At 41.8% G+C, this 27993-nt stretch overlaps 1 protein-coding gene across 1 annotated transcript; it reads left to right on the plus strand.

Annotated features, from left to right (window-relative positions):
* radil2a (Ras association and DIL domains 2a) lies at window positions 1-27260 on the plus strand. Its single transcript, XM_086290098.1, has 16 exons — window positions 1-539; window positions 1461-1805; window positions 2110-2345; window positions 4583-4911; window positions 7722-8414; window positions 9316-9353; window positions 10356-10525; window positions 10600-10712; window positions 14695-14914; window positions 15129-15301; window positions 18448-18592; window positions 21467-21648; window positions 21749-22106; window positions 24908-25041; window positions 25764-25903; window positions 26487-27260. The coding sequence occupies exons 1-16, from the start codon at window positions 412-414 to the stop codon at window positions 26587-26589; spliced, it is 3507 nt and encodes a 1168-aa protein (XP_086146224.1). The 5' UTR covers window positions 1-411; the 3' UTR covers window positions 26590-27260.
* The last annotated feature ends 733 nt before the right edge of the window (window positions 27261-27993 follow it).

Consider the following 27993-nt stretch of genomic DNA (forward strand, 5'->3'; position numbering starts at 1 on the left):
GTTGCTGTAGTGGCTCGTGCAGCAGCAGGTAGTTTCATTCAGTCCGCTTCAGAATTCCGGACGGAGTTAACGGCTTTCTTATCATGGACCTGGCTTTGATTTCACTCGTTTTACAGCTCAGAAACGGATAAAAAGCAACGTAAGCGTCTGTTTTTTTGTATTTCCTCCTTAACGTCGACTCCAGTTTGGATTTTACCCTCCAGCGGTCCGATTTTAGCAGCTTGAAGTTGGTTCTCCTTCAGCATATGTGGGAATGTGAACTCTCATGGATGCCGATACACTGTTGGAGTACTTACACACTTTTTCCTGATTTTCTGGGAGTCGAAATAGTAGACTACGCTCGCTGAAAACTAGTTGTGAATAAAGCCATGTTCACCATGTTTATGTAGAAGCTGAAAAAACGTTAAAATAATGATTTCGGAGGAGAGAAGCAGCCACGTAAATAAACAAACCCTGAACTTTCCCGTGGGTTTACTCATCCGCTCTCCCAAAAGGCGCCTGGCCAAACTGGGAAGGAAACCCAGCAATGGATCTGTCCAGTAAGTCTCTACATGCTTTAATCGAATCTATTTTAATTAGTTTTATTTACATATCGCCAATTTACTACAGCAGTAATCTTACAGTGTAGAATACTGGAGAGTAACTCCAACCTATGATAAATGCTATTGGCAACGGTGGGAAACAAGAACTGCCCAGTTTTCTACCTCCAGTAGAAACATAAAGGTTTATAATCGCAGCAGCATTAGTTTTAGAAGATGTAATCGTTTTAAGTATACGCATTAGCCAGCTCCAGTTATAACTTTGCACATTAAGACATAATTTATATTGCTATATCTGCATTTTATACCAGTGCACCAAGAAATTAAGTCATTTGATGTTGAGATGAATATAAAGATGTGCATGATTAATGCTTGTAATGATGATAATATTAGAAATTAAGACTATGGGGAAAATATTGTTAATAAGTTAACATTTAATTTCATTTACGTTGCGTTTAACTTTATTTTGAGCTGTTGTACTAAAGGATAAATGAGTTATATCTGGTCTTAGGTAGGAGACCTATAATGAGAAAAAAACGAAGTTATAGCTTTAATTGCAACTATATTAATTAAAGGAGCAATTACACAGCCTTAGTAATGACTTTTTATATGTTAGCAGTATTTTGGCCCATGTTTTCTTTTCAGTTAGATTTTATGACTGTATTTCTGCTTTTTTTTTTCAATAGAAATGCTATAAATGAGAATAACATAGTTGTCTATTGATTAAGGTAACATAATGACTTATGTAAAGGTTTAAACAGGTTCACAGAGACCAAACAATTAGCTGATGAGTTTAGATAACTGTAAAAACAAAATCCTGGTTTGTTTCAGTTCTAAATTTGGGTCTGAAGTGGAGAACTTTAGACAGATCATGGTTCGTGTGCAGGATCTTTTAGTGTTCTGTCCTCTCACTCCAATCAGGTCCAACAACTCGAACAGCACTGTCCGCTCTGCTGAGAGCGTTGGCGTCCGGCAGCCAGCCAAGAGCAAAATCCGCCGCCACAACAACAGGTTTTCCACTGTGTTCAACCAAAGCCCCAACCTGAGAGACGGTGGACGGCATGTCCAGGTGGCGAGTGGTAGTGGCGGGAGCTTGTCTGGAGACCTCCAGGTTGTGGACGACCCGGCTGAGCTATCCAGCCAAATGTCCATTCCTGGTATCCTGAAGATCTTTGGCAGTGACATCTGCCAGGGGACCAACTACAAGAGTGTGCTGGCTACCACTCAGTCCAGTGCAAAGGAGCTGGTGAAGCAGGCCTTGGAAAGGCAAGAGGTTTTCTCTTGGTCCTAAAACATGTTGTTGAGTCCTTGCAATAAGATTTATTCCTAAAAGAAACAAAGTAAAAGTGAAGTAGTGCTACTTTTAGGTCAAACTAGATTTTAACATGTGAGAATTTACTGCTTTTGTCTATTTGATCTAATTGTAAATTAAATATGTCTGGATTCTGAGCCGATGTTGAGGACAAAAAGGGGAAACTTAGAAATCAGAAACATTTACGACTGCTTCAGTGTGAAAAACAACTTCCAGACTTATTGCTAATGCTTCATTTCTCTGTTTTTTTCTCTTCAGGTACTGTCTGGAAAAAGAAGACCCCAACAACTACGTGCTGTGCGACGTTATTGGCCAGACGGGGGCTGATAACCAGTGGAAGAGAGAGTGCTTTAGGGTTGTGGGTGACAGCGAGAGGCCCCTGATGCTGCAGTCGCTGTGGAAGCCGAAGGATGGCTTCTCCAGGCGTTTTGAGATCCAGCTGCGGGCGAGCGTGGAAGAGCAAAGTTTAAAGGACAGGGACACGATCACAGCAGGTATGCATGGTGCCTAACACCTGCACCGTGACCCTAACATCCTCCCACTGGGGTTATCAATCACTGAGCCTTAGCCTTGGGAGCCTTAGATGTTTCTTATTGCTGGGTTTCATTGTGCCTCTTATCACTGGTTCAAACAGTCATGCAGCAGAGGTCAGGAGGAAACAAAAGCTGCCCTGCTCTTTGCTTTAATTCAAGGGTCCATAAGGTCCTCGCAAAGCATCAAGGCACAACGCAGCTCTTCCCACCAGGCCTATAGCTGCTGTGTTTTTCTTTCTGTCAGAACTGACTTCCTGCGCTCTGGGGGCTGAGCGGTCCTGTTGACTTTGGCTCACGTTTGTTGTGGTCCCTTTCAGCTCTGGACCGACACTCTGACGGCTTTTTAATCAGGATTGGTCTGATAGCGCGAAGCTTAAATTACAGATAACCTTAATTATAATTTGATTTCTACTGAAGGTTTTCTTCATTTTTTTAAAATTACGGTTTTTGAGCTGATTGTACATTTTAAAAAAGGTACAGTGTTTAGTCTACAGTGTTTATTAGTTTTTAGCGTTCCAGTTTCATTTTCAGATTGAGTTTTCTCATTTATTAGTTTAAGAATGTTTAGGGGTTTTTTCCTAGTTTGTTTTAGCTGTCAGGAAACTGGTTGGTATTTGTCAGATTTTAAGATTTCAGAAGTTTAGTATAAACACAGGCAGTCACAGGTTTCATTATAGGGTAGACCAAATTAACAAAGACAAAAATTAAAGACAGATATTTTTTCCCTGTATGCAGAGTTTTTGTTAGATTCTGTGTTGTTCTATGAGCTGGTAATTTGTTGGTGATTAATAGACTCCATTTCTAAGCTAGCATTAGTTAGTGTTGCTTTGCTTTCAGTTTTCATGGAAAAATTCATGCAGGGTGATTCACAGAGAAAGCAGTTGAGAAGCTGTTGGTGACACATGAGAGTATTGGGTGACTACAAAAATGGTTTAATACATAAAAGACTTATCTAAGTCACATTCAAATATTGGCGTTTAGAGTTCTATATCTGTGCAGCTCTGCATTGGTTCTCATAGCTCTGTGATCTACCCTCCCCTTCCTCCTCTCTGACCGGGGGAAAGCTGCCTTTTACCTCCGCCGGGTTTTTAGGCATCAAGCCCAGCCTGTCACAGCAGTGCTGAACAATGTGGAAAACACCCATTTCCACAGCTGATAAGGGCAGTGGAGCACCGGGTGTGAAGCCGGACCCTGTGGACATTCCACCTCGCTTAATGGCTCCCAACGAGCTGAATAGTGTTTGTGTTACGTCAGGCCGACAGAGCGGCTGCTGGTATCTGATAGAGGTGGTCACATCTCACCTTCCCTGCACATTTCCCCCCTTTTTCCTGTAGTTATGTTGCATTTGAACTGAAGCCAGAGCAGAAAAGTGTTATGCTGGAGTCAGCTCGGATGACCGGAGTAATTTTGGGAGGATTTCTGTTTATCGTAAAGATAACTTTAAAAACACGAGAGGTAGTTCTTCTGTTTTTCCTGGCGCCGATTCAAAGTTTGTCTAAAGCTGACATTATTAATAGAGGCCACACAAATTTGAGAAGTCCAGTCTTCTGCTGTGTTTGTCCTGATTTAATTTTAAATGGTTTATTTCTGAATTTGAATTAGTTATTTTTTAATTAAGTGACACGAGGCAACTGGAGCATCAAACACTTTATGTATCTCTATTTTAGTATATTTAGTTTGATCTATATGATGTTCTTTATTGTTGTTTATATAATTAAGTAGATGTTATGAACTAAATTATACAAAAACCTAAGTAACATAAGCTGTAGTCGGGCTAGTATTACCTGTGAACTACTACTAATTTGTAATAATCACAAAAGTCATCTTTGACCGTAACCCTGTGCAATTCTGCCTTGAATCTGTCAGTTAGAAATATCACTGCAGCGCACCTGAGATTGATTAATTGAGATTAAGTATACCACAAGAAGAAGAGCTGCCGGATGTTTCTAGGTAATGAAGATCTGATAAACTAAGACGTCCTTGAGCTCTGTGGATTTTATTTTAGATCATTTTTTTCTAAGAGACTAACAAGCGGATAGAGTCTAGCATCATCAGCATAGAGTGAATTAATTACTGCACCAAACTTTGGAAGCTTTTTATAGTAAGAAGATAAAGACTTTTTAAAAGTCCAAAATGAGTCGTGAAACATACTCAGGTGTCAACACATTCGATGACATAGCATCTTCTTGTCCACCCAGGGATCAATGCCCAGGCTCGTAAGCTGCAGAAGACCCGCTCCAGAGTGACCTCCCTGTTTGTGGACAGCAGTGGGGAGGACACAGATGGACTCGGCATCTGGAGGAGCCTCAGCGAGATGGATTTGTCCGCGATGGGCAAGGAGGCTAGCAAGGCCCAACAGAGTGCGCTCAGAGAGGATCCCGAGGCTGAGGCCGACAAGGAAGTGCTGCGTCTTGGCATGGAAAAGGAAGAGACGGAGAGCAGCGATGATAACACAACCCAGTACTCCATCCACCCACCCTTTGACTTCCCTTATTTCCTCCTGCTGCAGGGCTACAGCCACAGACAGGTGAGTGGCAGACCAACTTAAGGTATCTGTATATAACTATAATTACCTTAAGCAGATGAGACCTTTCTGAACTCCAAAGTTTCAGATAATGAGGTCATTGTAGGAAACAGTTATCCCTGTAAGCTCAGACTTCAGCCTGCTCTAAACACTCAGTTTCAGTTACTTTTTTTCCTACCCTGGGCTGTGTATGATGTCACATAGAGGATAAGCCTAATTTGGTCAACTCAGGGAAAGAAGTCCCACCCACTTGCTTATTTGTGAGTGGTAGCAAATCACATGAAAGTTAGTCTAAAGTTGGAGAAGCTAAAACAGCTTGTTTTGGATTGAGGTTGAACTGAGGGGCCTGCACGAAACCCCGTGTGAGAGAAATAAGGATTTTATTTGTTTATTTATTTTACCTGCCACTCATGCAAAACTGCTCTGGTATAGTCAAACAACAAAAATATGGATCTGGAAATGAAGAGAACGATGTGCTGCTGTAATATCAGCTACAGGTGGGTGCTGTTGTTCTCTTTCAGTGCTGTTTTCAGCCTGGTCACATTTAACCAAGTTATTGCCAATAATAGTATCCACAGTTTAAAGCTGACCTACAGATGATTGAAAACTTATAATCAAGCAGATTTGCAGGCAGTTTCTGGACTCCTTCTTTGACATTTTAAAGACTTGAGGTTGATTTTTATTGTAAAGTTTTAGTTAAGTATAATAAACCTGGTTCTGTGAAGACCTGTTATTGCCCTTGAGTGTGTCCTGTGAGCGTGTAAGCAAACAAGCTTAAAAGAGACAAGAGGAAGAGAAACATATAGTGGCGAACTGAGCTTGTTATGTAACGCAAGGAGAAAATCCCTCAGTCAGAGAGTCAGACAGGGCGGAATCACTGCTACACAGGTGTGTTAGGACCAGGTGATCCTGTTCAGGCTCAGGGTGAGCCCTGTGTCATCATGTGTCAATGAAAGGATGAAGAACAGAGTGCTCAACCTTCTGTCAGAAGGAAACCTGCTTAGGATCTTTGGCAGAACAAAGAGGCAGTCCTGATTAGAAGGATAAACTGTAGCATGTAAACACTGCTGTGCTGTAATCAACATACCAGTGTACCTGACCTCTGTTTCAAACTGTCCTTACTTCCAAAATCTGTCCTTGTCAACATCGCCTGTTTAAAAATCTCTTTTGCACAGTAAACCAGAGAGCACGCTGTGGCTTTAGCCCATTCCCAGGAACAGGAAGCTCTTTCTCGCAGTGTTTTTATCCCCGCTGCTGGGGATTGCTGACTGAGCAGGATGCTGGGAGCACGGCAGCACACTGAGAGCTGCAGCCGACCTAATCTTACTCTGCAACAATGGGTCGACCCAAAGCCAAAGCAAAGGAACGAGGCGGGTCTGTGGCGGACCAGCAGTCGTGCAACAGGAACTGAAAGCTGATTTTTGGGTTGTTTTTTGAAACTGTGTTGTTGGAGACCAAAGAAACAAAACTGAATTTGGCTTTCCTTGGCATTTATTTCATTGGAGAGAGAGTTTTGATGCTGAGCCGCAACTTCTGCGGTGGCGCGATGCCCATTAACTTTTTATTGTTATTGAATGAGCTGCGTTTTTAAGCAAGCTTGAGTGTGTTTCAGTCAGGATGGTGGAGTCAGCATATGTTTGACTGGTGGAATATTGGTTGATGGTGGAATATTGTTTGACTGGTGGAATATTGGTTGATACCATTACCCATTACAGCAATGCATCCCAGTTATTAATCATTTTGTCTGTAAATAGCCTTTATATCTTAAAAGTAACAAAGCAATAACACCCTCTCATATGAATGCTGTTGTAGCCCTGCCTTCACGCTGAGGCTGCTTGGCTTTAGGCAGCAGAGATGATAGGCTATCATCGCCTGACTAAGAGTCTTAACGTGGTGACCCTGAGCTCCTGGTCCTCACCGTCTCGCTCATAAGCCCTTCCATTCCTGTCCCGCCTTGCTCTGCCAGTTCAAGTTGTACTTTTACCAGATGATCCTACTGCTGCTTGCACGCACACTCCTGGTTTATTTCCAAAGTGTTACACAAGGAAATCAATCCCAGGCTTCCCGCTGACTGCTACTTTGAATGAATGTTTGCTTGAAGAATAGAATTGCATTAGAGGAAGAATTAAGGTTGCAAAATGAAAGCTTGTGTTGTTGCTGTCATGGAAGACACAGCAGGAAGTCTTCGCTGGTGGTACAGAGTCCAACAGCGAGAGCATTTCACTCGCAAAGAGCTGCGCTCGTTGCTGTAATCACAGCCAAAACCTGTGCAGATAAACGGAGAACAAGAGTCTTTTTACTGCTTTCCATCCACCATCAGTTTTCTGTGTACAGGTGTGATTTAAGGAAAAGCTAAAACTGTTGGACTCTTTTTGGCAGTTCCACAAACGAGTTACAAATCACTTCCTGTGCCCAATAGGTGGCATTAGAGAACACCCACTACTCCTATGGCTTGATCGGAACCCACAGTGACAAAGTCATGAATGTTGGATTGTGCTTATCACATTTTAGTCAGTACTGGCAGATTAAATGAAAAGTTTATGCCAGATTGGATAAAGTATATTTGAGTTACAACTTCTTGTGTCATAGAAGTTGTAACCTAACTTATATGGCTTCACAGTTAAATATTGCCAAGGTCTTCAGTTAGAGCTTACCAAAGATCACTCCAGGAGGAGTTGGTGGCGCGTACCAGTGTAAACGGGGGATATTACAATGGAAACCGAAGCAGTTGATCTGCCAGATTTGCAGCTGAATTTATTGTGCGAAACATTTGATACAAATGTCTTCTTCTTTTTTTTTCTTTTTTTTTGCAGGATTTTGTCATCTATCTCATGAGTGGGACCACCACCATCTTTGGCTGCTGCAGGGAGCATCACACTGGAGAAGATGAGGAGAGGCTGAAGGTGGACATCCTCCTGTTTGCTCCAGATGTGTTACCACAGCACTGCTGTGTCAGACGACTGGACTCTAACAGCCAAACTTCCACAGGAGGAGAGCACAGAAAGGCGCTGACGATGCTGAAGCCCCTTCATGGAGCTCCCGTGACCCGAAATGGTTTACTCCTTAAAGAGGAGGTTGAACTGAATCCAGGAGATTTGGTTGGCTTGGGGAAACACTACTTGTTCATGTTTAAGGATCCTACAAGCAAACCAGGATCACTCCACACGCCTCCTTGGATGACCAGACTCTGCCCAAACTCTGACTCAAAGACCTCTTGTTTTTCATGCGGCTCCTTGGTGGCTAGGAAAAAGCTCCAGAGGAAGCCTTTACCTCCTCGTTGGAGAGACCTGGAGGGCACTGAGGCTTCGCTGAGCTATGAACTCGACCAGGAGGAAAGAGTCCTACAACAGATCCTGGACATGTTGGACCCCAGTGGGAATGAACCGAAGCTGACACCGGCTTTCCTGCTGAGTCTCTGCATCCAGCACTCAGCCTCCACATTTGAGCTGACGCATTTCAGACAGCTGCTGCTTCAGCTGTCCAATCAGATCCAGCTCATTACATGGGTAAGGACAAAAACTCGGCAGCACGTTAAATCTAATGACCAAAGCATTATTTGGCAGTTGGGTTTCCAGTCAGTTTTTTTCTTTTTTCTTTTTTTGCTTGGGGTTAGGGTTTTCAAATGTGAGAGTGATAATAAGATTAAAAAGGTTAAGGTTAAAAATCTAACAGCTCTGATACTAGAAAGAAGATTTAGAAGAAGTTTTAAAGTCCATTTTTGATGTCGCAGAGCTCTGTGTATGTGTGCACCGCTGAGAAAAATCACACAGATGCTATTGTGCGCTCTGCAGTTTCCATTATGGAGCAATTTTTGTTTAGAAATTGTCACTAAATACTAGAAAAAGTAATTTGGTTGCCTTTATACTTTGTAAGTAACGCTCTTTATCAGGTTCAGTTGATCTCTGCTCTGTTAGGTTCAGTTTTAAGGACCTGAAATATGTGAGATTTGACTCTAAACATTCACACTGAGGACTGAATGAAGAGCTGCAGGACAGAACCAAATGCCCAGGCACTGCTCACAGCTTTGAGCCTTCCATCTACAATAATTACGCACTCATTCTGATAACAACTTCCCCTGGCTTTCCAAAGAAATCAACATTCCTGTCACAGCTGCATCACGCGGAAAATAAAACATACTTTTTGGGGAATAAAATTTAGTACAATTTACAGTAAATTGTGTGCAACAAACATTATCAAATCACATCTGTATGACTCATTTAAATGGTCATCCACTCCTATTGCATGTGCAATAAGGCCAAAAATGCCTGTATCCATGCTTTTCAGTAGCAAAACTGACACTGCTTTATGTTCGGATATCCTGACAGCAGCTTTCCATCCCATTACATCCCATTAGTAAACTTAAAGCAGCCATGAAATAATGTCTTATCTGTGTTTTGTCCCCCTTAGGAGAAGACAAAGGAACTTGCAGCAATCCAGCCAGAAATGTGAGTACAAGATATATGTCCTCTTATACTTTCTGAATGAAACTAACATGATCCTCTAGAAAAGGGTTAAGTTATTTTAATTTTAGGTTGTGCACAAAAAGCTAAGTTTGTGTTGTGATCACGAATAATCATGAGAATTAAAAACTGTCTGTCTCAGCAAGAGAAAAGCTATCAAAGGTCAACAGATTCTGAGTCAGAGGTCATTGTGTGGGCTTCGATAAAAGGGAGGAATCCAAAGGATCATATGACCTACATGACATGTAGAGCGAACAGCTGTGTAGCAGTAGAAAACACAGCGAGTCATAACAAACCCATAAAAACACCTCCTACATTTGCTTTCAGTCAGTTAACTAATTAGTCCATCACAAATCAGAAACTTTGACTCATTTTATTGGGAAAAGACAAAACGCAGCTTCTTGAAGTGGAGCAGGAACTTGTGTTTAACTGTGCTTAACCACGCACAGTATTTTGCTGATTTGCAGAAATTAAAAAGGAAGTTAACTGTAAATGGTTTGAAGCAAGCAGACATGGAGACCACTTTTTATACTAGATAACCAAAGACTACTGACTAGCATGGCTGTCATGTTGGAGGCAAAACATACGTATAGTAAGTTTAAATATCAGTTAATCTGCAGAATTAATAGTAATTGCTTGATTTTTAAAACATCCCACATTTAATTGTTTAGTAAACTCAAACCTCCCAAAACAACACGTGACTGGTTATCAAAGTACTAATCAGTTAAATGTTAAACCTTAACGGGGAAGTTAAGAGTGAATGGATAGGATAAGATGGAGTTTATTTATCCAGAAAACCAGTAAATTAAAATTTTCATTAAACACAAGAACATAAAAGTTAAAGTAGTTCAATAAAATGCAATAAATATCACATTTGTTGAACGGACACTTGGGTCTTTGTAACAACCTTTTTCTGTTTATAGACAGCTCACAGTGTCTTCTCAGGCTTGCTTCAGATCTAATCTCCCACTGGTTGTTTTATATCAGGAGCTCTGGCGACGAGCAGTCGGAGCAGCTGCGGCTGCTCAGTATGAAGGAGCTGATCCCGGGCCTGCAGCCGCTGGTGCTGTGGATGGCTAACTCCATCGAACTGCTGCACTTCATCCAGCATGAAGTCCCACAGCTGCTGCCATGGAGGCTGGACCAGGAGGATGAAGGTGGGCATTCATCCTTCTCACCGCTGTCTGTGTTTGTGTGTGTGCTGTTAAGACTTATTTGTATGTCTCTACAGGTCTGCTTGACTCTGAGATATCATCCACTCGGACAGCCTGCGAGGAAGCCATGACAGTCTTGGAGGAAGTCATCATGTTCACCTTCCAGCAGACCGTCTACTACCTAACAAAGGTTGGCTTGATAACATAAAGAGCTCACATAAAAATTACATCACATCTCCTTTGGCCTCTCTAATCTCAGTGTTGGTCACACATGAACCAGGAAGTCTAGTGCAAACAGCGTATTCTGTTTTCATTGAGCGTTGTCCAGACAGAAAACACAATAACAGAATGGAAACACAAACTCTCAGGCAGGAAAGGCCTGTGAGATACTGAGCGAGTGTCTTTTCCACTGACCACGACATAAACACACACACAGTCCTCTCCCTCGAGGCTACACTGGTTTGTTAAATAACATAAACCAGAACTGCAATGTGAGCATTTTCTTTAATGTTGAAGCTACATTGCAAAACGCTTTAAAGAACAGCAGGTGTGTTTTAGTGTGGTTTATAGAGGATTTAAACACAAACAAAAATGAACAGCGGAATTATTATTTTGCAGACTAAATGAAAACATAATTAGTGTAAATGTGGCTCTTTAGCCAGGACACAGCTGATGGTGGATGGAGAATATCTGACATAAAATTGAACAATTAAAAGCAAACCAGCTTGTCGCTGTTTTTGTCAAAAAGATAATTAGATGGTGTCTGCTGGTCTTTAAAATGTTTTAAATGTCTTAAATACACTGTTTTCCACTGAGTGCAACATAAACACAGTCTTCTCTCTCTGGGTCACTTTGGTTTGTTGATTAACAAAAGCAGACCCACAATGTGAAAATGTTCTCCAGCTTTCGAGTTACATGACAGAATATTTTGAAAAGCAAAATTAAACGTCGAGAAAAATGCAGCAAACAAAATGAAAAACACATTTTCATGTTCATAATCAGCAGGACTGACCAGAACATATCTGGCAATTGCTGTGCAAAGACGCCCAATGATGCAAAGCCAAAAGTGGTAAATCTGCATCCGCCCAAGTTAAAAATATGCAGCTGTAACTGTAAGATTCAACTTCAGATTAAGATGTGATAACCAACAGACTTTAACAACATGTCCACATGCATCTATTACAAACAGTTTTTTTAGGTCTTTATAGTCTCAGGCATGAATTCTATGTTGTTATTTCACGGGGATACGGTGGTTAGCAGTGTGACCTCATAGCTAGAGAGCATGGTTTGAAGCCTTCCTGTGTGGAGTTTGCATGTTCTTCCCATGAGTTCACTCCAGGTACTCTCTTTCTCTCACAGTCCAAAGACTTGCATCTTCGGTTAATTGGCGGCTCTAAATCGCCAGAAGGTGTCAATGTGAGGGTAATGGGCTGACTGTGTCTGTGTCATCCCTGTGACAGCTGGCTCCAGCATCCCCGTGACCATAACCCTTTCATGCATGAATTATGACAACCTCAATCAGGATTTTTTTCTTAAGTATTTTTATTCATCTTCAGGCATGAAAAACAGAGTTTTGAACTCTTTTTTTTTTTAATATGTACTTTTCAGAGCGTTTTATACATGTACACTTAGGTGGACAACATATGTTTTGACTTATGAATTTGACAAACGCACAAATAATATTCACTCTGTGTTGTGTTTATGTGCAAGTATATCATCAAATACAAGAAAACAGCCTTTGAATAGCTGTACACTGTAGTGACCACTATGCTTGAAAGGGTTAAAAAGAATAAAATGGATGGATAAAAAAAACATGGCCCTTAAATAGAGCCCTGAGGAACACCACAAGATACTGTAAAGGGAAACGTGAGAAACTGACAGATGTTAGGAAGATAATTTATTCTAAACCCTTAAAACCTCTGGGCACACTCTTTGATTTAGACTTGTGAATGTTGGGAATCATCTTGTGTCTGGATTTGGATTTGACAGCAGTCGGGTTTGTAGTTTTACAGCCTGATGAGACACTCCTAGGCTGATTTTATGTGACTTTCCCAGGCTGAAGTGGCACTCTAAGGCTGTCTGGTTTACACCAAATCCAGTCAACATTAAAGCACAAACATTTAAAGCTCTTGTCCACTCCAAAATGATGGTGGATTAAGGTTCATTGGATTGGGTGTTTGAGCTTTATTTTAGAAAACATTAAATATGAAGAATTTAGCAGTGGAAGACTGACAGAGAAAGATAATCCACCTTAAATCTGAGCATAAGACACTACAACTCATATGTTAATGTTAGAGATTTTAAAAAGGGGGGAGGGGTTGGAATTTCAGTTGTTTTTAACTTTAATAATTGCCTTCTTAGAGATAAAATGCCAGACAGCATATTTTTACAAATCTGAAACCAGTCTGGGATGTTGAGGATTTTTATGAGTAGAAACTGCACCACCGCCACAACCCTGCAACTTCTGAGGAAGGAAGCAGGAACAGCCTGTCCTGTTTTGTTTACTCAAAGATTTTTCGAATGACTTTCTGAAAATATAATTCTCTTATTGTATGTTTTTAGTCTTATAAAGTGTTTTGTTTGTCAGACATTAATTTATCACTTTTGAGGCTCTGTATTCACTCAGCTCCACCTTTACTGAGAATATAATGTACTCTGAATTGTCTTGACATGTATTACTTATACATGTTTCACTTGACTGTTTTTCTGTTGGAGAAAGGGAGGATTAGCGGCTATGAGTCTGTTTCCTGCAGAGGAAGACAAGTTGTCATATGAGAAACACCCAAAAGACAAAAAGGAAGGGAGGAGGAGTCAAAAAGGGTCTTTTTGTTAATTTCCTGTGAAGTATGACTCTTCAGTTCTTCTTTTTCTCCCTGCTAAAGCTATTTGTGACTACACTGTAAATAAAACTGTGGAAAAAATGTGTTAAAGAAGCAGAAAAAAGGCGCCTATGTGCACAGAAAGTAATTTTAAACCATCAGCCCAGCTCAACACCTGCAGGTCTGCTGTGTTTCACTGTAAACTATCAGCTGACCTGTTGCCTCAGGCATGCAGGGTTACGGCCTCTGTCAGCGTGTCTGAGCTCATTATCTTAGTCATGTTGTGTGAGTGTGTTGGTGTGTTTGATGAGGCAGCGGTTGATGTCATGCGTGTGAAACAATGGCAGAATTGTCTAAGCAGCAGCACGAGGAGTGATAAGAGCTGACGGCGAGGTAGTATTCAGTACGAAAAGCTTGCAGGTTTATTTATCTACACTGTAAATCTGTCAGTGTAGAGTCTGCTTCCTTCAAGCTGCAGGTGGATTTTTGAGCTCAAAGTAAATACAAACTTGCTGCCATGCAGCCTCAGATTTTCAGCATGGAGTTCACTTTCTAGGAGATCAGAAAAATGCCCACGTTTTCCACACAAACAGCAGGGAGGGTCATGTTTGGGTTATGAATGCTGCAAATATAGCACTACCATACAGTCATTAAATCTGTGGGAGAATGAAACTGTTATAAACAGATTATGTTGTATGAATCATTTTTGAGTGTTTAGTTAGCTTTTCTGGGCACGGCACAGATTTACAAGTTTAAAAAAAAGAGGCTCCGATCAACAATTCAACAGGTGCTCTTGTTCAGTGAGACATATAGAAGCACCAAGAACAAAATGAGATGCAAGTATAACCGTGAAATTATGCTTTAAGTTTATTCTTTGAGCAAATTAGCAGAAAAAACAGACTTTATTCTAGGAGAGCCAAAAACGGTGTGAAAAAGACTTTAAAATACTCGCATGTGTGTCTGAAATAAGTCAAACTGTGGTGTAACTGCAGCATTGGGCTATTCATGTCTCTACAGCTGCCCTTTGTGCCGTGAGCCTCGGGCTTTTCTGCAGGGCTTCCTGTTCACTCTGTGAATGCCTTCCTGTCTTATTATGATGTCCTGCACACCTTACACGTGATTTGTGTTGCACCTCTCTTTGTGTAATTACTTATAAATTAGCCTTTTAGAAAAAAATACACAAGTTTTTCTGCGTATTTAAATTTGCCCTTTTTTGTAAATTCACTATTTTTACTGTTTTTACCTTCAGAGGGCCCTAATGTGCCATTACATGCTTTCAGTTGTTTCTTGAGTCACAGCATAACAAAGGGAGTTCATGTCAGTAGTTCATGATGTCTCCTACCCCCTCCACAGAGCATGTATTCAGCCCTGTCTGGCCTGCTGGATGGGAACCCTTTCTCAGAGAGCGGTCAGCTGCGAGTGCCCGATGGTCTTGAGAGCATCCTGGAGGTCCTGAAGGAGGCGCTGAAGCTGCTGACGGCCTTCCAGGTGCATCCAGACATCGCGTTACAGCTCTGCGCCTACCTGTTCTTCTTCATCAATGCATCGCTCTTCAACACCCTCATGGAGAGAGGTAAGATCTGTTATTTCTCATTTAATGCACATAATATAATATTAACTGTGAGTTTCTTTGTAGTCTGTCTTCTTATTGTTTTCTCATATTTTGTCTTATTTTGCTCTTTTATATGTATGAGAATGTTTATGCTTCTCTTTCTTTAACTTCTAATGAAAGCTGACGTGCAAATAAACTTAAATATCATTCATGTCCTCTCTCTGTTGTTGTTCAGGATCTGTCGCTGGGTTCTATCAGTGGTCCCGAGGCGTGCAGATCCGGGCCAACCTGGACCTGCTGATGGACTGGATCCAGAGCATCGGTCTGGGTGATCTGGCCACAGAGTTTTTCCAGAAGCTCTCTGCTGCTGTCAATCTGCTGGCCACACCCAAAGAAACCCTGCTGCAGGTCAGAGGACATCCTCTTTTCCTTTCCTGTTTGTCTTACCGCAGGCGGGTGTAGCCGAGCGGCAGAGTCATGTTTACGCCAGCCCGAGTATTTCCTCTAATGTGTACGAGTTAAATGTTTCTGGCTCATTTAAAACTTTCCATTTTTGGGGAAATCTAAAGCTCAATTACATTTTCCAAACTCTTGGCTCCTTCTGTCAAACATTATGGTGACCAGTAACACCGCAGAGCAGCGTGTCAGTCATTTTAGATTGTGGTCCCCTTACAGACCAGTTTGATCTTAAACTGGACGAGTAAAAACCAGTTATGAGAAGAGAAGGAGGAAAGGGAAGGGGCACACAAAGGAAAGAAGGATAAAAGGGGGAGGAGAAAAACAACGAAAAGCAAGCGAAGGAACAGAGGAAATACAAGAATAAAGGAAAGACACAAAGAAAGGAACAAAAGGAAAATGAAATGAAGGAGAGAAAGAAATGAAAGAACAAAAGAGAGAAGAGTAAAAAAGAAAGAAAATAGATAAATTAGAAAAATAAAGACGGAACGAAAAATGAAGAAAATGAGCATTGAAAGGGAAGAAGCAACAGAAAAAATGAAAGAAGAAGAAAGGATTTCTGTTTTACCACAAAATAACCGACATCATATTAAAAGAAAAAAGAAAACATACAGCGGGCTGAATCAGACGCACTGTCAGGCCTGTTCTGGCCCCCGGGCCACATGTTTGACAGCACTGCCGCAGAGCCGAGGCCAGTGCTGTCTGTGGAAGCACGCTCTTGCTTTGTGGTTATTGTCCCCTTGAGAACAGCTGCAGTATGAGGAAACAGAGTAAACACACTAAAATGTTTTAAACCCTGATGTCACACTGCCAGTGAAGGTGTGGCTGACTTCACTTGGCTGTGATGAGGATATCCTGTTTGCTCGGACTAACACTTCAGAAATTATCAGGTTAAGGCCTCGTTTAAGGAGCTGTTCAAACACAGAGCGGAGAAAAATCATCTTAAAGGCTGACAGACAATCGGAGAACAACCTGCTCATATTTGTGTCTACACTTCAGCCTGTGTGGTGCTGCGGTAGCTCGCCACTTTAGTCCGTCCTTAAGCAGGCTGTTCACATAGCTACCTATTCAGATCCTGTTTACTCTAAGAAGGAAGCTGAGCTCTCACTTAGTATGTTATTAAACACTGAGCCACTGAAGGGAAACGGACCTGCAAAGTTCCCCAGGTACAAAGCACCTAGAAGGTCATTCAGTTAGTTAACGTTACTTAAGGACACGAGGGCAGTTTAAGCTGGCCCTGACTGAGGGGTGGGCGGGTAAGGAGTTTATATTTAGGCCTTCTTGTGTCAGTCTGAGGTCACATGGTTTGTCTTTAAATAACCTCAGTCATATAAAACAACCATTATTTTTACCAGTGCATAACCTCAAGAAGTCTTTCATCTACAGCACACTTATTGATTATTAAAGAACATGATGTACACTCTCTGTGTTTCATATACCCAGTTTAAAAAACGGAAACATTTACTGACTATTGAACCATAACTCTGGTTTCACACTGCGAGGCTGACACCTGTTTTTACTGCATGACGCGCAGCACCACCCATGACTCATCTGACGGGCGCAGCGTTTTGTCTTTTCTGCCTCGGAGTTGCTGCTTCTCGCCGCCCCTCCCCCCTGGCATGAGGTCGCTTGGTGGCTGCCGCTAAACGGCACACCCTCTGAAGATTTCTGCTTTTCCATCTGGAGCTGCTAAGAGCTGAAGTGGCTCGCTGGCACAGCTGTAAATTACCAGATGTGGGAAGTGGTGTCGCTTGTTGTGCCAGAGAACATGGCATCTGGAGGGCCTTATTTTAGGGGGACATTAAATCTCAGACATCTTTAAAAATTAGACATTTTTAAAGTTTGGGTTGTTTGTAAGTGGAACTTAAAGTTCATCTTCTTCTCCTCGGCTCAGCGTGGCGTCTCTGTGGCCGAGCAGCTTCCAGCTTCTGTTGGCCCCAGCAAGTCTGAGCACTGTCTTTACCTTCAGTAGTTCAAGTGGGAGCAGGCCGAATGAAAGGTGTCATGTTTGTAAAGTTTGTCCTGTAACAGATGCATGAATAGTATGCAGTGAATCACCTGTTTCCATATCCTCAAGCTACTTCCAGCAGAAGGAATCCTCTGTGTTTCAGGAACATCAGCAGGCAGAGTGATGTCATAACATGTCATCATACTAACAAAACAAAAAGGATATAATAAAATAAAAAAGGACAAAGATGATTGAGTATGATTTGGTTATGTTTTTGTTAATTTTGCATCATTTTGGACTTCAAACACACTATGACGCAGCCAGGCGACTCGCCTGTTTCCGTGTCCTCGAGCTACCTTCAGCAGACGCTCAGCTCAGATCAGCTGGCAGGATGACATCACCCGATGTTTCGGAAAAACACTCATTATCAGCGTCTGTCTGTCGTTAAGGCCTGTGCAGCTGAACAAGCACATCTCCTTCTGGGATTCTGCTCATCGTACAAAGAAGACAAAGACAAACTAAACTAATGTTTATAAGGATAATGTTTTTTTTAAGTATTTAATTTTGATCCTTTTGGACTCCGTAGGTTCAATAACACAACCAGGTGACTCACCTGTATCCTTATACTGCTGCACTCATCAAAAGATCAAATATCAAATATTGTCTTAAGTGTGCTTGAGTGGCTGCAGCTGTGAGGCGATCACCATGTTTCACGATGTGGACTTTCCCGCTAAGAGTGTGGAGATAAAGGCGAGTTTACAGTTCTCACGCTGCACAGAACACGCAGGACGAGTTGATTAGTGAAACTTAGCGCGCACCTCTCACTGGAGAGTAAACACAAGAAAAACTGAAACTTTAAGTGCTACTGTGGACACATTTTTCCCATGAGGCCGTGTTACCACAGCTTCCTGTTTGCATGTTATCTAGTTAGTTTAGAATACTTTGCATGTAAATGAGAGAGTTGCTCATATGGAAGCATGATGGGAAAAATACAGTCCAATAAGGAGCTTTTATGACTCCTACTTAAAACTAAAGCATCAGGGAAATTCTTTTATGAACCCATATTTTAACCCATGAAGAGCTTCAGAGGAGCTTTGCCTCGTGTTTATTGATGTTTTTGTCTTTTCTTTGTCGTTTTATGTCCTTCCAGGCATCCTGGGTTTCTCTCAGGACCGAGTTCTCTGCTCTGAAACCCGCCCAGCTTCACCACATGTTGAGGGAGTACAACTCTGGGAAGGCCTGCCCCCCCGGATGGAGCCCGTCACTGGGTGATGCAGAGGACGCCTTCAGAACGGGTAAAGAACAGACTTACTGAATGATGACGTAGCAGCCTTGTGTCCCGTCTGTGGTCATTTTTAGCCTGTCCGGCTTTTTACCAGCTCTGTTCGTGTGCAGCACGTTTTTAGTTCTCTGTGTAACTACAGCCCACGGGCTCACAGTGTCCCAAACACCAAATATTTGAATGCTTCAGAAAGAATTGCTGTTGTGGACGGATCATCGCAGATGTTTTCTTAGCTCAAGTTTGGTCCTTCTCAGTGTCTTCTTCCTGCCATATTATGGTGTTTGAGTCTCTACATGCACTTTTCCTGAGAACAAGTTAACCTTCATTCTATCCTCCAATTCTCATAAATCTTCCCTCTGCTAATGTGTTTAAGAGCCTAACCATATTTCTTTAGGAAGCACAGCACTGTAAGTCAACCCGTCTGACCTCAGCGACCCTCCAAACCTCGCTGCTGCTACATCCAAAGTTATATTAATGCTTTCAAAGTCATGTCAAGTTTTTCTTCTTACTACTAACATGAGTCATAGCCCCATAAATTCTCTCTATTTTATTGTAACACCTGAGAGGACAGCCACACTGATCGATTTATTGTAACTGAAAGAATTTGAAGTGTTTTTAAATCTCAGTGCTACTCAGAGATTGTTTTTTTTTTTTTGGAACAGACACTTGGAGCATTTGGGCCCCAGTATAGTTAATAACAGTCGATTTAACGAGCAGTTTCCAGTTAAAATCGTTCTAAGGATTAACTTAATGCACAGATTCTAAATGATCAATTTTAGAGGCCTGCAAAGGTCACATTATGAGGTTGGAGGGTTAGCAGTGGCCTAGTCAGACCTTTATGTTTTGGTTTTTTCGGGCCTTAAAAACATCTTAGTCAGGTTTAGGAAAACCTTCTGTTTTAGGGCTAAAGCACGGCCCATCACTAAAGTAACCCTGCAGGCTGAAAAACGATGAGTTTGGACTCATCTCAAACTTCAAAGAGCCAAACCTCGTCTGTAATTGAGAGCGTTTAGCACCTTTGAGAAGAATGTTGTTAATTGACTCGTGGCAGGTATGAACGAGCTGCTGTTCTTCAGCTGCTGCCAATCAGAAAAATAAACCAACATTTTCTGATTAAGCAAATTAGCACAAAAAAATATATTTTTCTAATGCCCCTAATATGTATGCAAATATTTGAATGTTTCATATTTACAAATGTAAAAACATCACATTGGGTTTTGGCTAACTGTGATGCCTTTTTTGTAATAACTTTTATTGGGAATGAATAATAAATGCAACTGCCTAATACATTCTCCTGTCATCAACAGTTCCCGTTACTTTTGCTTGGATTTCATAATTAAAAGGCTGTGACAAAGAGCTGACAAAGTGCATTTTAATGCAGTTTTTGTGAAGTTCTTCATACTGCAAGTGTTGTTTTGTTACTAGAAACATTTTCAGTTTTGTCCTCCCTACAAGACGACCTTGTTTACAGCAAACTGCAGTAATCAGACTCCTCACTCAGGAGGAATCAGAACGACCTGTTGTGCAGCTTTGCATGCTCAAACTTGTTGTCAGACAATTTTGACTGAGGAATATGTCATTATAAATAACAGGGCAGGCAGCAGGTTTAATAATGTGATTAAAAAACAAAAAGAGAAGAAGAGACTCTCCTCAGCAGCTGAGAAGCAATCTTGAAATTCCTGAAACATCAGCTGACGACGCCTGTTTATTGTTATACTCACTATATTGTCAGGTATTTATCCTGTGCAGCTGTGAGCGCGTCTCCTTTCATGGTTTTGTGCATATTTATTTAGAGGTCGAGGTGTAGAGGTGTAACATTTACGGAGGCCCAAAGCTGTCAATCTCAACAAAAATCAAAGTTAAAATATAAATGTAAAACAACCATGGATTTCAGATGTCAATCAATATAAATCAATATAATAATCAATAATCAATATAAAGATTATTATTTCAAAAAATGAATTGTTAATTATATCTTGTTAGTTTTGCAAATGAACTGATAACAAAACTATTCCAGAAAGTCGAGCAAACTTCAGAGTTAAAAGATTTACACTCTAACTCAGAGCTGCTGGAGTGAAGCTTCTTCATCGGGGGAGCAAGACTCCGCTTAACGAGCTGAAACTGAGAAAAAAAATGAACATTGGCAGGATTAATGTGGGCGTACGGTGGAGAGTAATCCTGGCCTGTCAGCCTGTTTCCACCAATCACAGTTAACTCGCAGCCACCACCACCACCTCACTCTAACCTTTTTCACCTCCAACTTCAGATTAACCAGATTCCATCAAAGTGATTTTGTTGAGAGGTATTCATCATGCGAAGGATACAAAATATTTAACTAAGTGAAGATAAAACAACCCTTTTATCGCTGTAACCATAAAAAAATGTTTCAGCCGGCACGTCTCCTTCTGAGCTACAGCTGTTTGTGAGAACCACCTTTCACCAGTTTGGCTGACGTATTAGAAGTTTGCGCTTTAATGAAGCTGCATTTCTTTTTATTTGTGGTGACTTCAGATTTTCCGTGTAGGCAGCGAACGATGGTGACTAGGGGATCGCCCCTGATTCAGCTCTGATGCCCTCTCTACAGTCACCATTCTGGTTTAGTGCAACATGCTGCCTGCAGAGCTACTGATTGGTTGCACGTCACAATTAAAAACATAATTTACTGGTCTCCTTGATTACAAAGAATTGGTATCAGTCTGGTGACCCGTGATCAAAGCCTTTCTTAACAGCCTGTAGTGTATGTACTGCTTTTAATCAACGTTAAACCAAACCCAGCAGCTCCACATAAACATGCAGGATCAAATTTTATTAGAGTTGTAATGAAGTTCAGGTTGTTTTTGATGGATGGTGATTGGACTTTCCCTTCTCCTCTTCTTCATTTGCGCAGCCGACATCCTGGAGAGCTTCGACAACCACCCGCCGCTCATCCTGCCCAGCAGCACGTTTCACCTGGAGCTAGGCAAACCCATCGTGGAGCCGGCGCTGTTTGAACAGCTCGCACGTCTGCAGGACTTCATCAGCCAGCTTCCTCGCAGTGAAACCCGAGCCGAACCCGAAGCGGAGGAGCAGGTAACGAGCTCTCTGCACCGCCATAACGAGACGGCAGTAAATGAGACACTTTGATGTTTCCGCGTCTTCTGTTGATTAATTTTACTTTGCCCAAACTCAGCCTGTCAATGAGACGACTACAGACAGCCAGTCTGCGACCTCGGCCTCGGTCAGAGTCGCCCAGGATCCCGCCGAACAGGCGGTCTCCGACCCGGTAGACCCAGACTCTCTTACATCTGCGGAACCAGCTCAGGCCCGAGTCCCTCCCGGTGACCTGAGCAGCTGTGAGGCCGTCCTGGCCCAGAAGCTGAAGAGCCTGGAGCTGCAGAACACCCTCCCAGGACAGGCCGACATGGGCTACCACAAGAGCCTGGCGCTGGACCCATCCTGCCTGCTCACGCCACCCAACACCCCACAGGGGATGGAGCTGGCTGAGCTGGAGGCTGACCTGCAGGAGGGCACCCGCCAACTAAAGAAAGGTAAGAGTGTGCTACAAATCAGGAAAGAAGTATCAGTCTGAATCTCAAGTAAATACAAACCCAAACAAAGCTCTAAATATCTATTTATCTACTCTTTGAACCCTGAACATCAGGCTTTAACAAACATTCACCTTCCATAGGTTTGGTATGAAGTTACTGTCATAAAAGTTATTTATATTTTGTTTCTGCTGTAAAGATGTTTCAAGAACACAACAACTTCCATGTGGGATACGAGGGCCTGAAGCCATTGATGAAAATATATGAGCGTTAATCAGTACTGCAAATCATTTTCAGAGCTCAGCTTATGTTTTTCTGGCTTCTCAGATGCTTTAGTGGGTTTTTTGGTTGTCAGTGAGCGTAGAACATGTTCAGCAGTCACTAAAACAAAGATTGAGCCCCCTTAGTTGGTGCACATGCCAACAACCTGACCACATTTTTGTAGTTCTTTCTTGGCTTCATTGGCACGCAGCACGTTTTAATTCAGATGACACACAGGGTGACTCCCACCTTTGTCTCCTTCTCGAACCCCCTTTAAGTCTTTAGGGGAGTATTTAGCAGCCTGACCCTGTGGGCCGGCTGCATATTTGTCCACATAAAGGTGGCTTCGCCCTCCTCCTCTTCCTCTTCTTCTTTTACTGACTCTGGAGGTCAGGAATTTCAAGTGGAAGGCTGCTCAGGGTGGGTTCACTGTGCAGAGGAAAGAGAGCTTCCTCTCCCACCCCTATTGTTTATGGACGCCTCCGTCATGAGGTCATCTGTAGGAGTGAGAGGGAGTCGCTGAGAAAATAATGAGTCAATTCCCAAGTTTCAAACATTTTTCGACCCAACTGTGAAAAATAACGACATCCAGAGACTGTATATAAAGACGGACAACACGGCATGACGCACACTCACACTGTGGTGGAGCCTTCAGGGGAAATTTGGGTTTCTGTTAGTTGGGGACTCGCGCCACCTCTTGAGCCACAGCCACTGGAGCTGCTTGTTGCCTTCAGCTCTGAGATGTGTTTTTAGTCCCAAAGTAGGTAGAAAAATTTCCTCAAGACATTTACCAAATACACACCAAAGACACAACATGCATATAAAACAGAGGCTGTAATGGTTAAAAGTGCTGTAGTGGATTCAGGAAGGAGGATCTGCTCCAACGATCCCTCACATCTGAACCTTCAGGAACGCTTTTCATCACCTGTGCTAAGGCGCTCGCTGACAGATGCCCCGGTGGGCCTCAGCGCTCCAACAGAAGCAGGATTTGGTTGATCTTAATCAGACGTCTTTACTCTCATTGGTCACTTGTTGCTTTGTGTTTTCCCTCTTAACGCTTTTAACAAAAGTAATTTGCTGAGAAGCTTTGAGGATTACACTGGACCTGAGCCATCTGGCACCTTCTCTCTACTTAAGGGCAGGAAATCCCTCAGTTTAATCTGCACCGTTTATACTTTTATATAAAGGTGGATCCATTAAATGTTAAATGTTCATTTCTTCCACTGTTTGAATAATTTCCTGCTTCTCCTTCTTCCATTACAGATAAGCACTTATGTGTGTGTGTGGGGGGGTTGTTGGTATTTTTATTTAGCCTTTATGAACTAACGATAAAATTGTTTCCAAGGAAAATAATTGGCACATTCCTATATGATTTTAAAATCTGCAACGTTTAACTGTAAATTAAACTAAGACCAAAGTAAAGAGGAAAAGCTTTAGTTTTCTTTTCTCTTTACAGTTTTATGATAAAAGCCCATTGTTGTTCAGTCTAATTGCAGGGGAATTTGAACGCTTCAGTATTTTCATCAAGTATTAAATAAATCATTATGAGAAGTGATAAATTTGTCCCTTCCTAGACAGTTAAAGTTAAGGTTACCCAAGTTCATGTGATAACAACCAACGGCTATTTTTTTCAGTTGTTTAGCTTCTAAAACCTCCAAAATCACATGAAAACTTTATGTGGCATGAATATAACTTCATAAGAACTGAGACACATTCTGCAAGGAAAGCTATTTTTAAAAGTTTTCTTTAAGAATATTGGCAAAAAAACAAAAAAAGAACTTTGTTTTCTTCTGTTTTGTCCTTATAATAATAATAATAATAATAATAATAATAATAATAATAATGATGTTGTCAGTGTTTTGTTTTTTAAAATGAAGCAAATGAATAAAATGAAGCGTTTGAGCATCATGCTGTAAGTTATGTAAATAGAGTTTTTATATTCGTCCTGCGCTCGCCTGCATCTAGCTCTGAGGTTTCAGGTACGCGTGATGATTGGTGAAGGTTTGATGACAGAGGGGAGGTGATGTCAGGGAAGGAAAGCAGCGGCGGATCCGTCATGGGAATTTACAGCTGGGTTGGTGCGTGGAATCTTAATCGGCAGCGGTATTGTTCGGGGCAGGTCCTGCGTGGGGGGCAGACAGTGGGGGAGGAGGGGGGGGGGGGGATCAGGGTTTATTTTTGGGGAGGGGGAAGGCTGCTGTCGATGGTGTTTTGACAGGACGACCCCAAGCGGCAACTTCAGGACAAAAATAAAATAAAATGATGTGAAAATCTGCAGTTCCTCTAATGCTCACTTGAGGCCTCAGATTATGTCATGTGAAACGCTTGTTAGCTTCCCTAACAGCTAACGCTCTGGCCACGCATCATTGGCTGACGTCACTGTGGCTACGTCCATCTTTTATAGCAGCGTGAAAAAGACTGAAAATAGATTCAGTCTGTGATGTACATGCAGAAGCTCCACCCACCAGACTTATTGGAGAACAGTGTGGGAATCAACTCCTGGACGCCTCTTTGATCTGATGTGTTTGTCTGTGTTTGTTTAGTCAGTGGAAGTGTTGGGAGGAAGACGGGAAACGAGGAAGCAGCAGCAGAGGAAGAAGAAGACAGAGAGGAAGTGTTTGCGGTGGAGCTCCACAAAGGGCCTCACGGTCTCGGGCTGGCACTCGTAGATGGGACGGTACGTATTCACAATCACTGTTTGTAAATAAAGTAGTAGGCAGGAGGAAGTGAGTTTAACTGATGAGATCGGACGCTAATTAGTTCAGACTGCAAACTGCTGGAAGGCTGAAAGCTCTCATTTAATCACTAAATGTTCCTGCAGTCCAGACTCTACAGATCAGTGCTTAACACTGTAATGACACTGTGACAAATAAGGTGCTACAACACAATAAAACTCTTACAATGAACTGAATCTGATGTGTTTGCTTCCTTATGCTTATCCCGAAATACGTAGTTAAACAATTGTTTGGCAGAATGATCAGAAAACACCAACATGTAACAAGTTCCACCTACACCGCAATATTTGCTTGATTTTCTTCCATTTTCTTTTTATGTCATTTTTTTAATCTGTTGATTCTGACAGACATCTTTTAAGCTGTGTAATAAAAATACAAATCCTCCTCTTGGGAGCTTAAATATCTTTTTCTGCTTTACTGCAGAGCTTCTGCAGTGTGTCACTCCTCTTTTACAGCAAACTTTCAATCAACAAATTTTCTAACCACCTCTCTAATGTGTTTACAGCATCATGGCAAAATTCTACTCCCACCAGGGATGAAAAAATATTTAGCAAATATGAGGGGCATATAGATTTAAATTATAACTTAATTATAAAAATGTTGTAATCCCTTCAATGCTCCAAGTTATCACATTTTTTTGTCATGTTTTTATGTCTTCATGTAGAAAACACCGCTGAGAATGAGCGGCATTTATGTGAAGTCAGTCGTTCCCGAGTCCCCGGCCGCCAAATGTCAGAAACTCAGAACGGGCGATCGAATCCTGGCCGTGAACGGTGTCAGCCTGGTCGGGATGGAATATAGCATGTGAGTGTAAAAGTACAGATGGCATATCAATTGCAATTGTGATGTTTGCAAAAACTCAGTCCAACATAAACACATGAGAGACCGAGCAAAGAAAGCTAGCTAGCAATAGTTAAGGACAGGAGGAGTCGGTGTCTGATGTAAGTCTATTTGGATGTCGTCAACGTACAATTGATTAGCAGTGCAAAGTTTTTAAAGGTTGATCTAAGTAGTAGCACATATCATGGAAGTGGAGCCATATTGAGGTACAGCACAGGTCATGTAGGCCGTTGTTGTTACCAAAGCTTTAACAACAGCAAAACACATGATAAACTGTGCTTAATAAAACATATACCATGTAAGTAAAGTATAAAAAGCACAAAAAAGAAAATCATATAAAGAAAACTTAAGACATCTAAGAAAACAGTTCACAGATTAATGTGAGGTATCATGGAAATCGCAGCACTGTTTGTATTTTTAATCTTTCGACTCTAAATATAAACATTTTAAATAGAAAGTAGCAGAAATCTAAAACACGTCATTATGGTATCATGGTAAAGCGAAAGGCTCAACAACTGACTTCCAACTTATTGTGTGTTCGTTTCAGTGGGCGGGAACTGATTCGCTCATCCGGAGACACACTTAAACTTCTGGTTGCCAACATGGACTCCAAAGCAGGCATCAAAGCCTCCACTTTGGCAACTTGCTGAAGGAAGAGCGTTAGTGGACGATAAAGTGCAATTTGGGAATACCGGAGGGCGTGAGCTTCATCCCAAAGTCAGTATTTCTCACAGGATGGATTCCCCCCCAACCAAAGGAACACGAACTTCCTCCTTTTTGTTTGTGACTCATTGTGGGATGGAGACAATCAAACTGAACTCAGACTGTAGGCGCTTTGCTGGCAGGCAGAGGGGGAAGACAAGTTTTAAAAGCTCTTTTTTTCTTTACCAGCTTCTAAAAACAAACTCAAAAACGGTGAAAGGGGGAGTAAACCAGCCCCCAAAGAGCGCCGCCAAGCCGCTCCGTGATCCCTCACGTCTGGCTTCAACTGGAACTATTTCCAAATTCATTTTTAAATTCTATCTATTTAAAAAAACTGTGAAGCTTTATATGTTACACTCCAAAACCAAAATATGTTACCCAGTTGTTTACTTTGTTAGAGAGAAGTACCTGCCTGTGGGCATGTCTCAGATCCACATAAGTTTCCAAAACAAGGAAAATTGTCTTTGTGTTGCAGCGTTTGTTTCATCGCAGGAACGACTGAACATTAACCCTCAGTTTTCTGCTGTTTCAGGTTCTTCCTTCTATAGATTCATCATCAGTCTGCTGCTGTAACACCAGAAAATATTATCAGTCGTTTAAAAGTAAAATCTAATTAGCACTTGTAGCGTGTTACTCATTTTTCCACACACACAAACACACACATAAAAAAGCAGGTAAAGGTGTGTTTGGTTTCTTTAACTTGCAGGCAGATTTTCCCCCGAGCAGATTATGTTTCCAGGTTAAACACTAACTCGTGCTTTAAAGCAGCGGTTCTCAAACTATGTCAAACACATACGATTCAGGGAGAGTTATTGCGAGGAAGCTTTAATGTTACGGATTATAGGAAAGTGGATCAGCATGATGTGTAGGAAGCATCATGGTTAAGAGAAGACCGACTCTGAAGATGACATTTTTGATTGACCAGCCATTTTCCAACCCTCATTTATGTCTACGAGTTGTGGGTAGTGACCCCTCAGAAGAAGAAATGCACTTCCTCCTTAGGTTGGCTCAGTCTGAAACATGTGGTGAGGGGCTCAAAGTAGAGCCACTACTTTATGTCATAAGTAGCTGTGGTGGTGCAAACATTCGATCAGGCCTCCTTGAGGCCATCCTTTGGAGGTTTTCCAGGTAAACCCAACTGGGAGAAGATTGTGGAGTAGACTAAGAGTTCCTTGAAGAGATGATCTATTTCTTCAGGCCTGATGACGCCTCAGGATCCTCCAGAAGAATGGGAAAATTTTACTGGGGTAAAGGCTTTCTGAAATACCGTGCTGAGTGAGGTTTAGTAAAATTCAAATATCTTGTTGACTCTTCCCGTGTCAGTCCACTGACTTTAAGTGATTTGAGCTGTT

Source organism: Aulonocara sp. 'chitande type north' Nkhata Bay, linkage group LG4, assembly GCF_057382095.1.
Source record: "Aulonocara sp. 'chitande type north' Nkhata Bay isolate Kocher_YH1m ecotype deep benthic linkage group LG4, A_spYH_male_GT1.1, whole genome shotgun sequence".
In the NCBI taxonomy this organism is placed as follows: domain Eukaryota; kingdom Metazoa; phylum Chordata; class Actinopteri; order Cichliformes; family Cichlidae; genus Aulonocara; species Aulonocara sp. 'chitande type north' Nkhata Bay.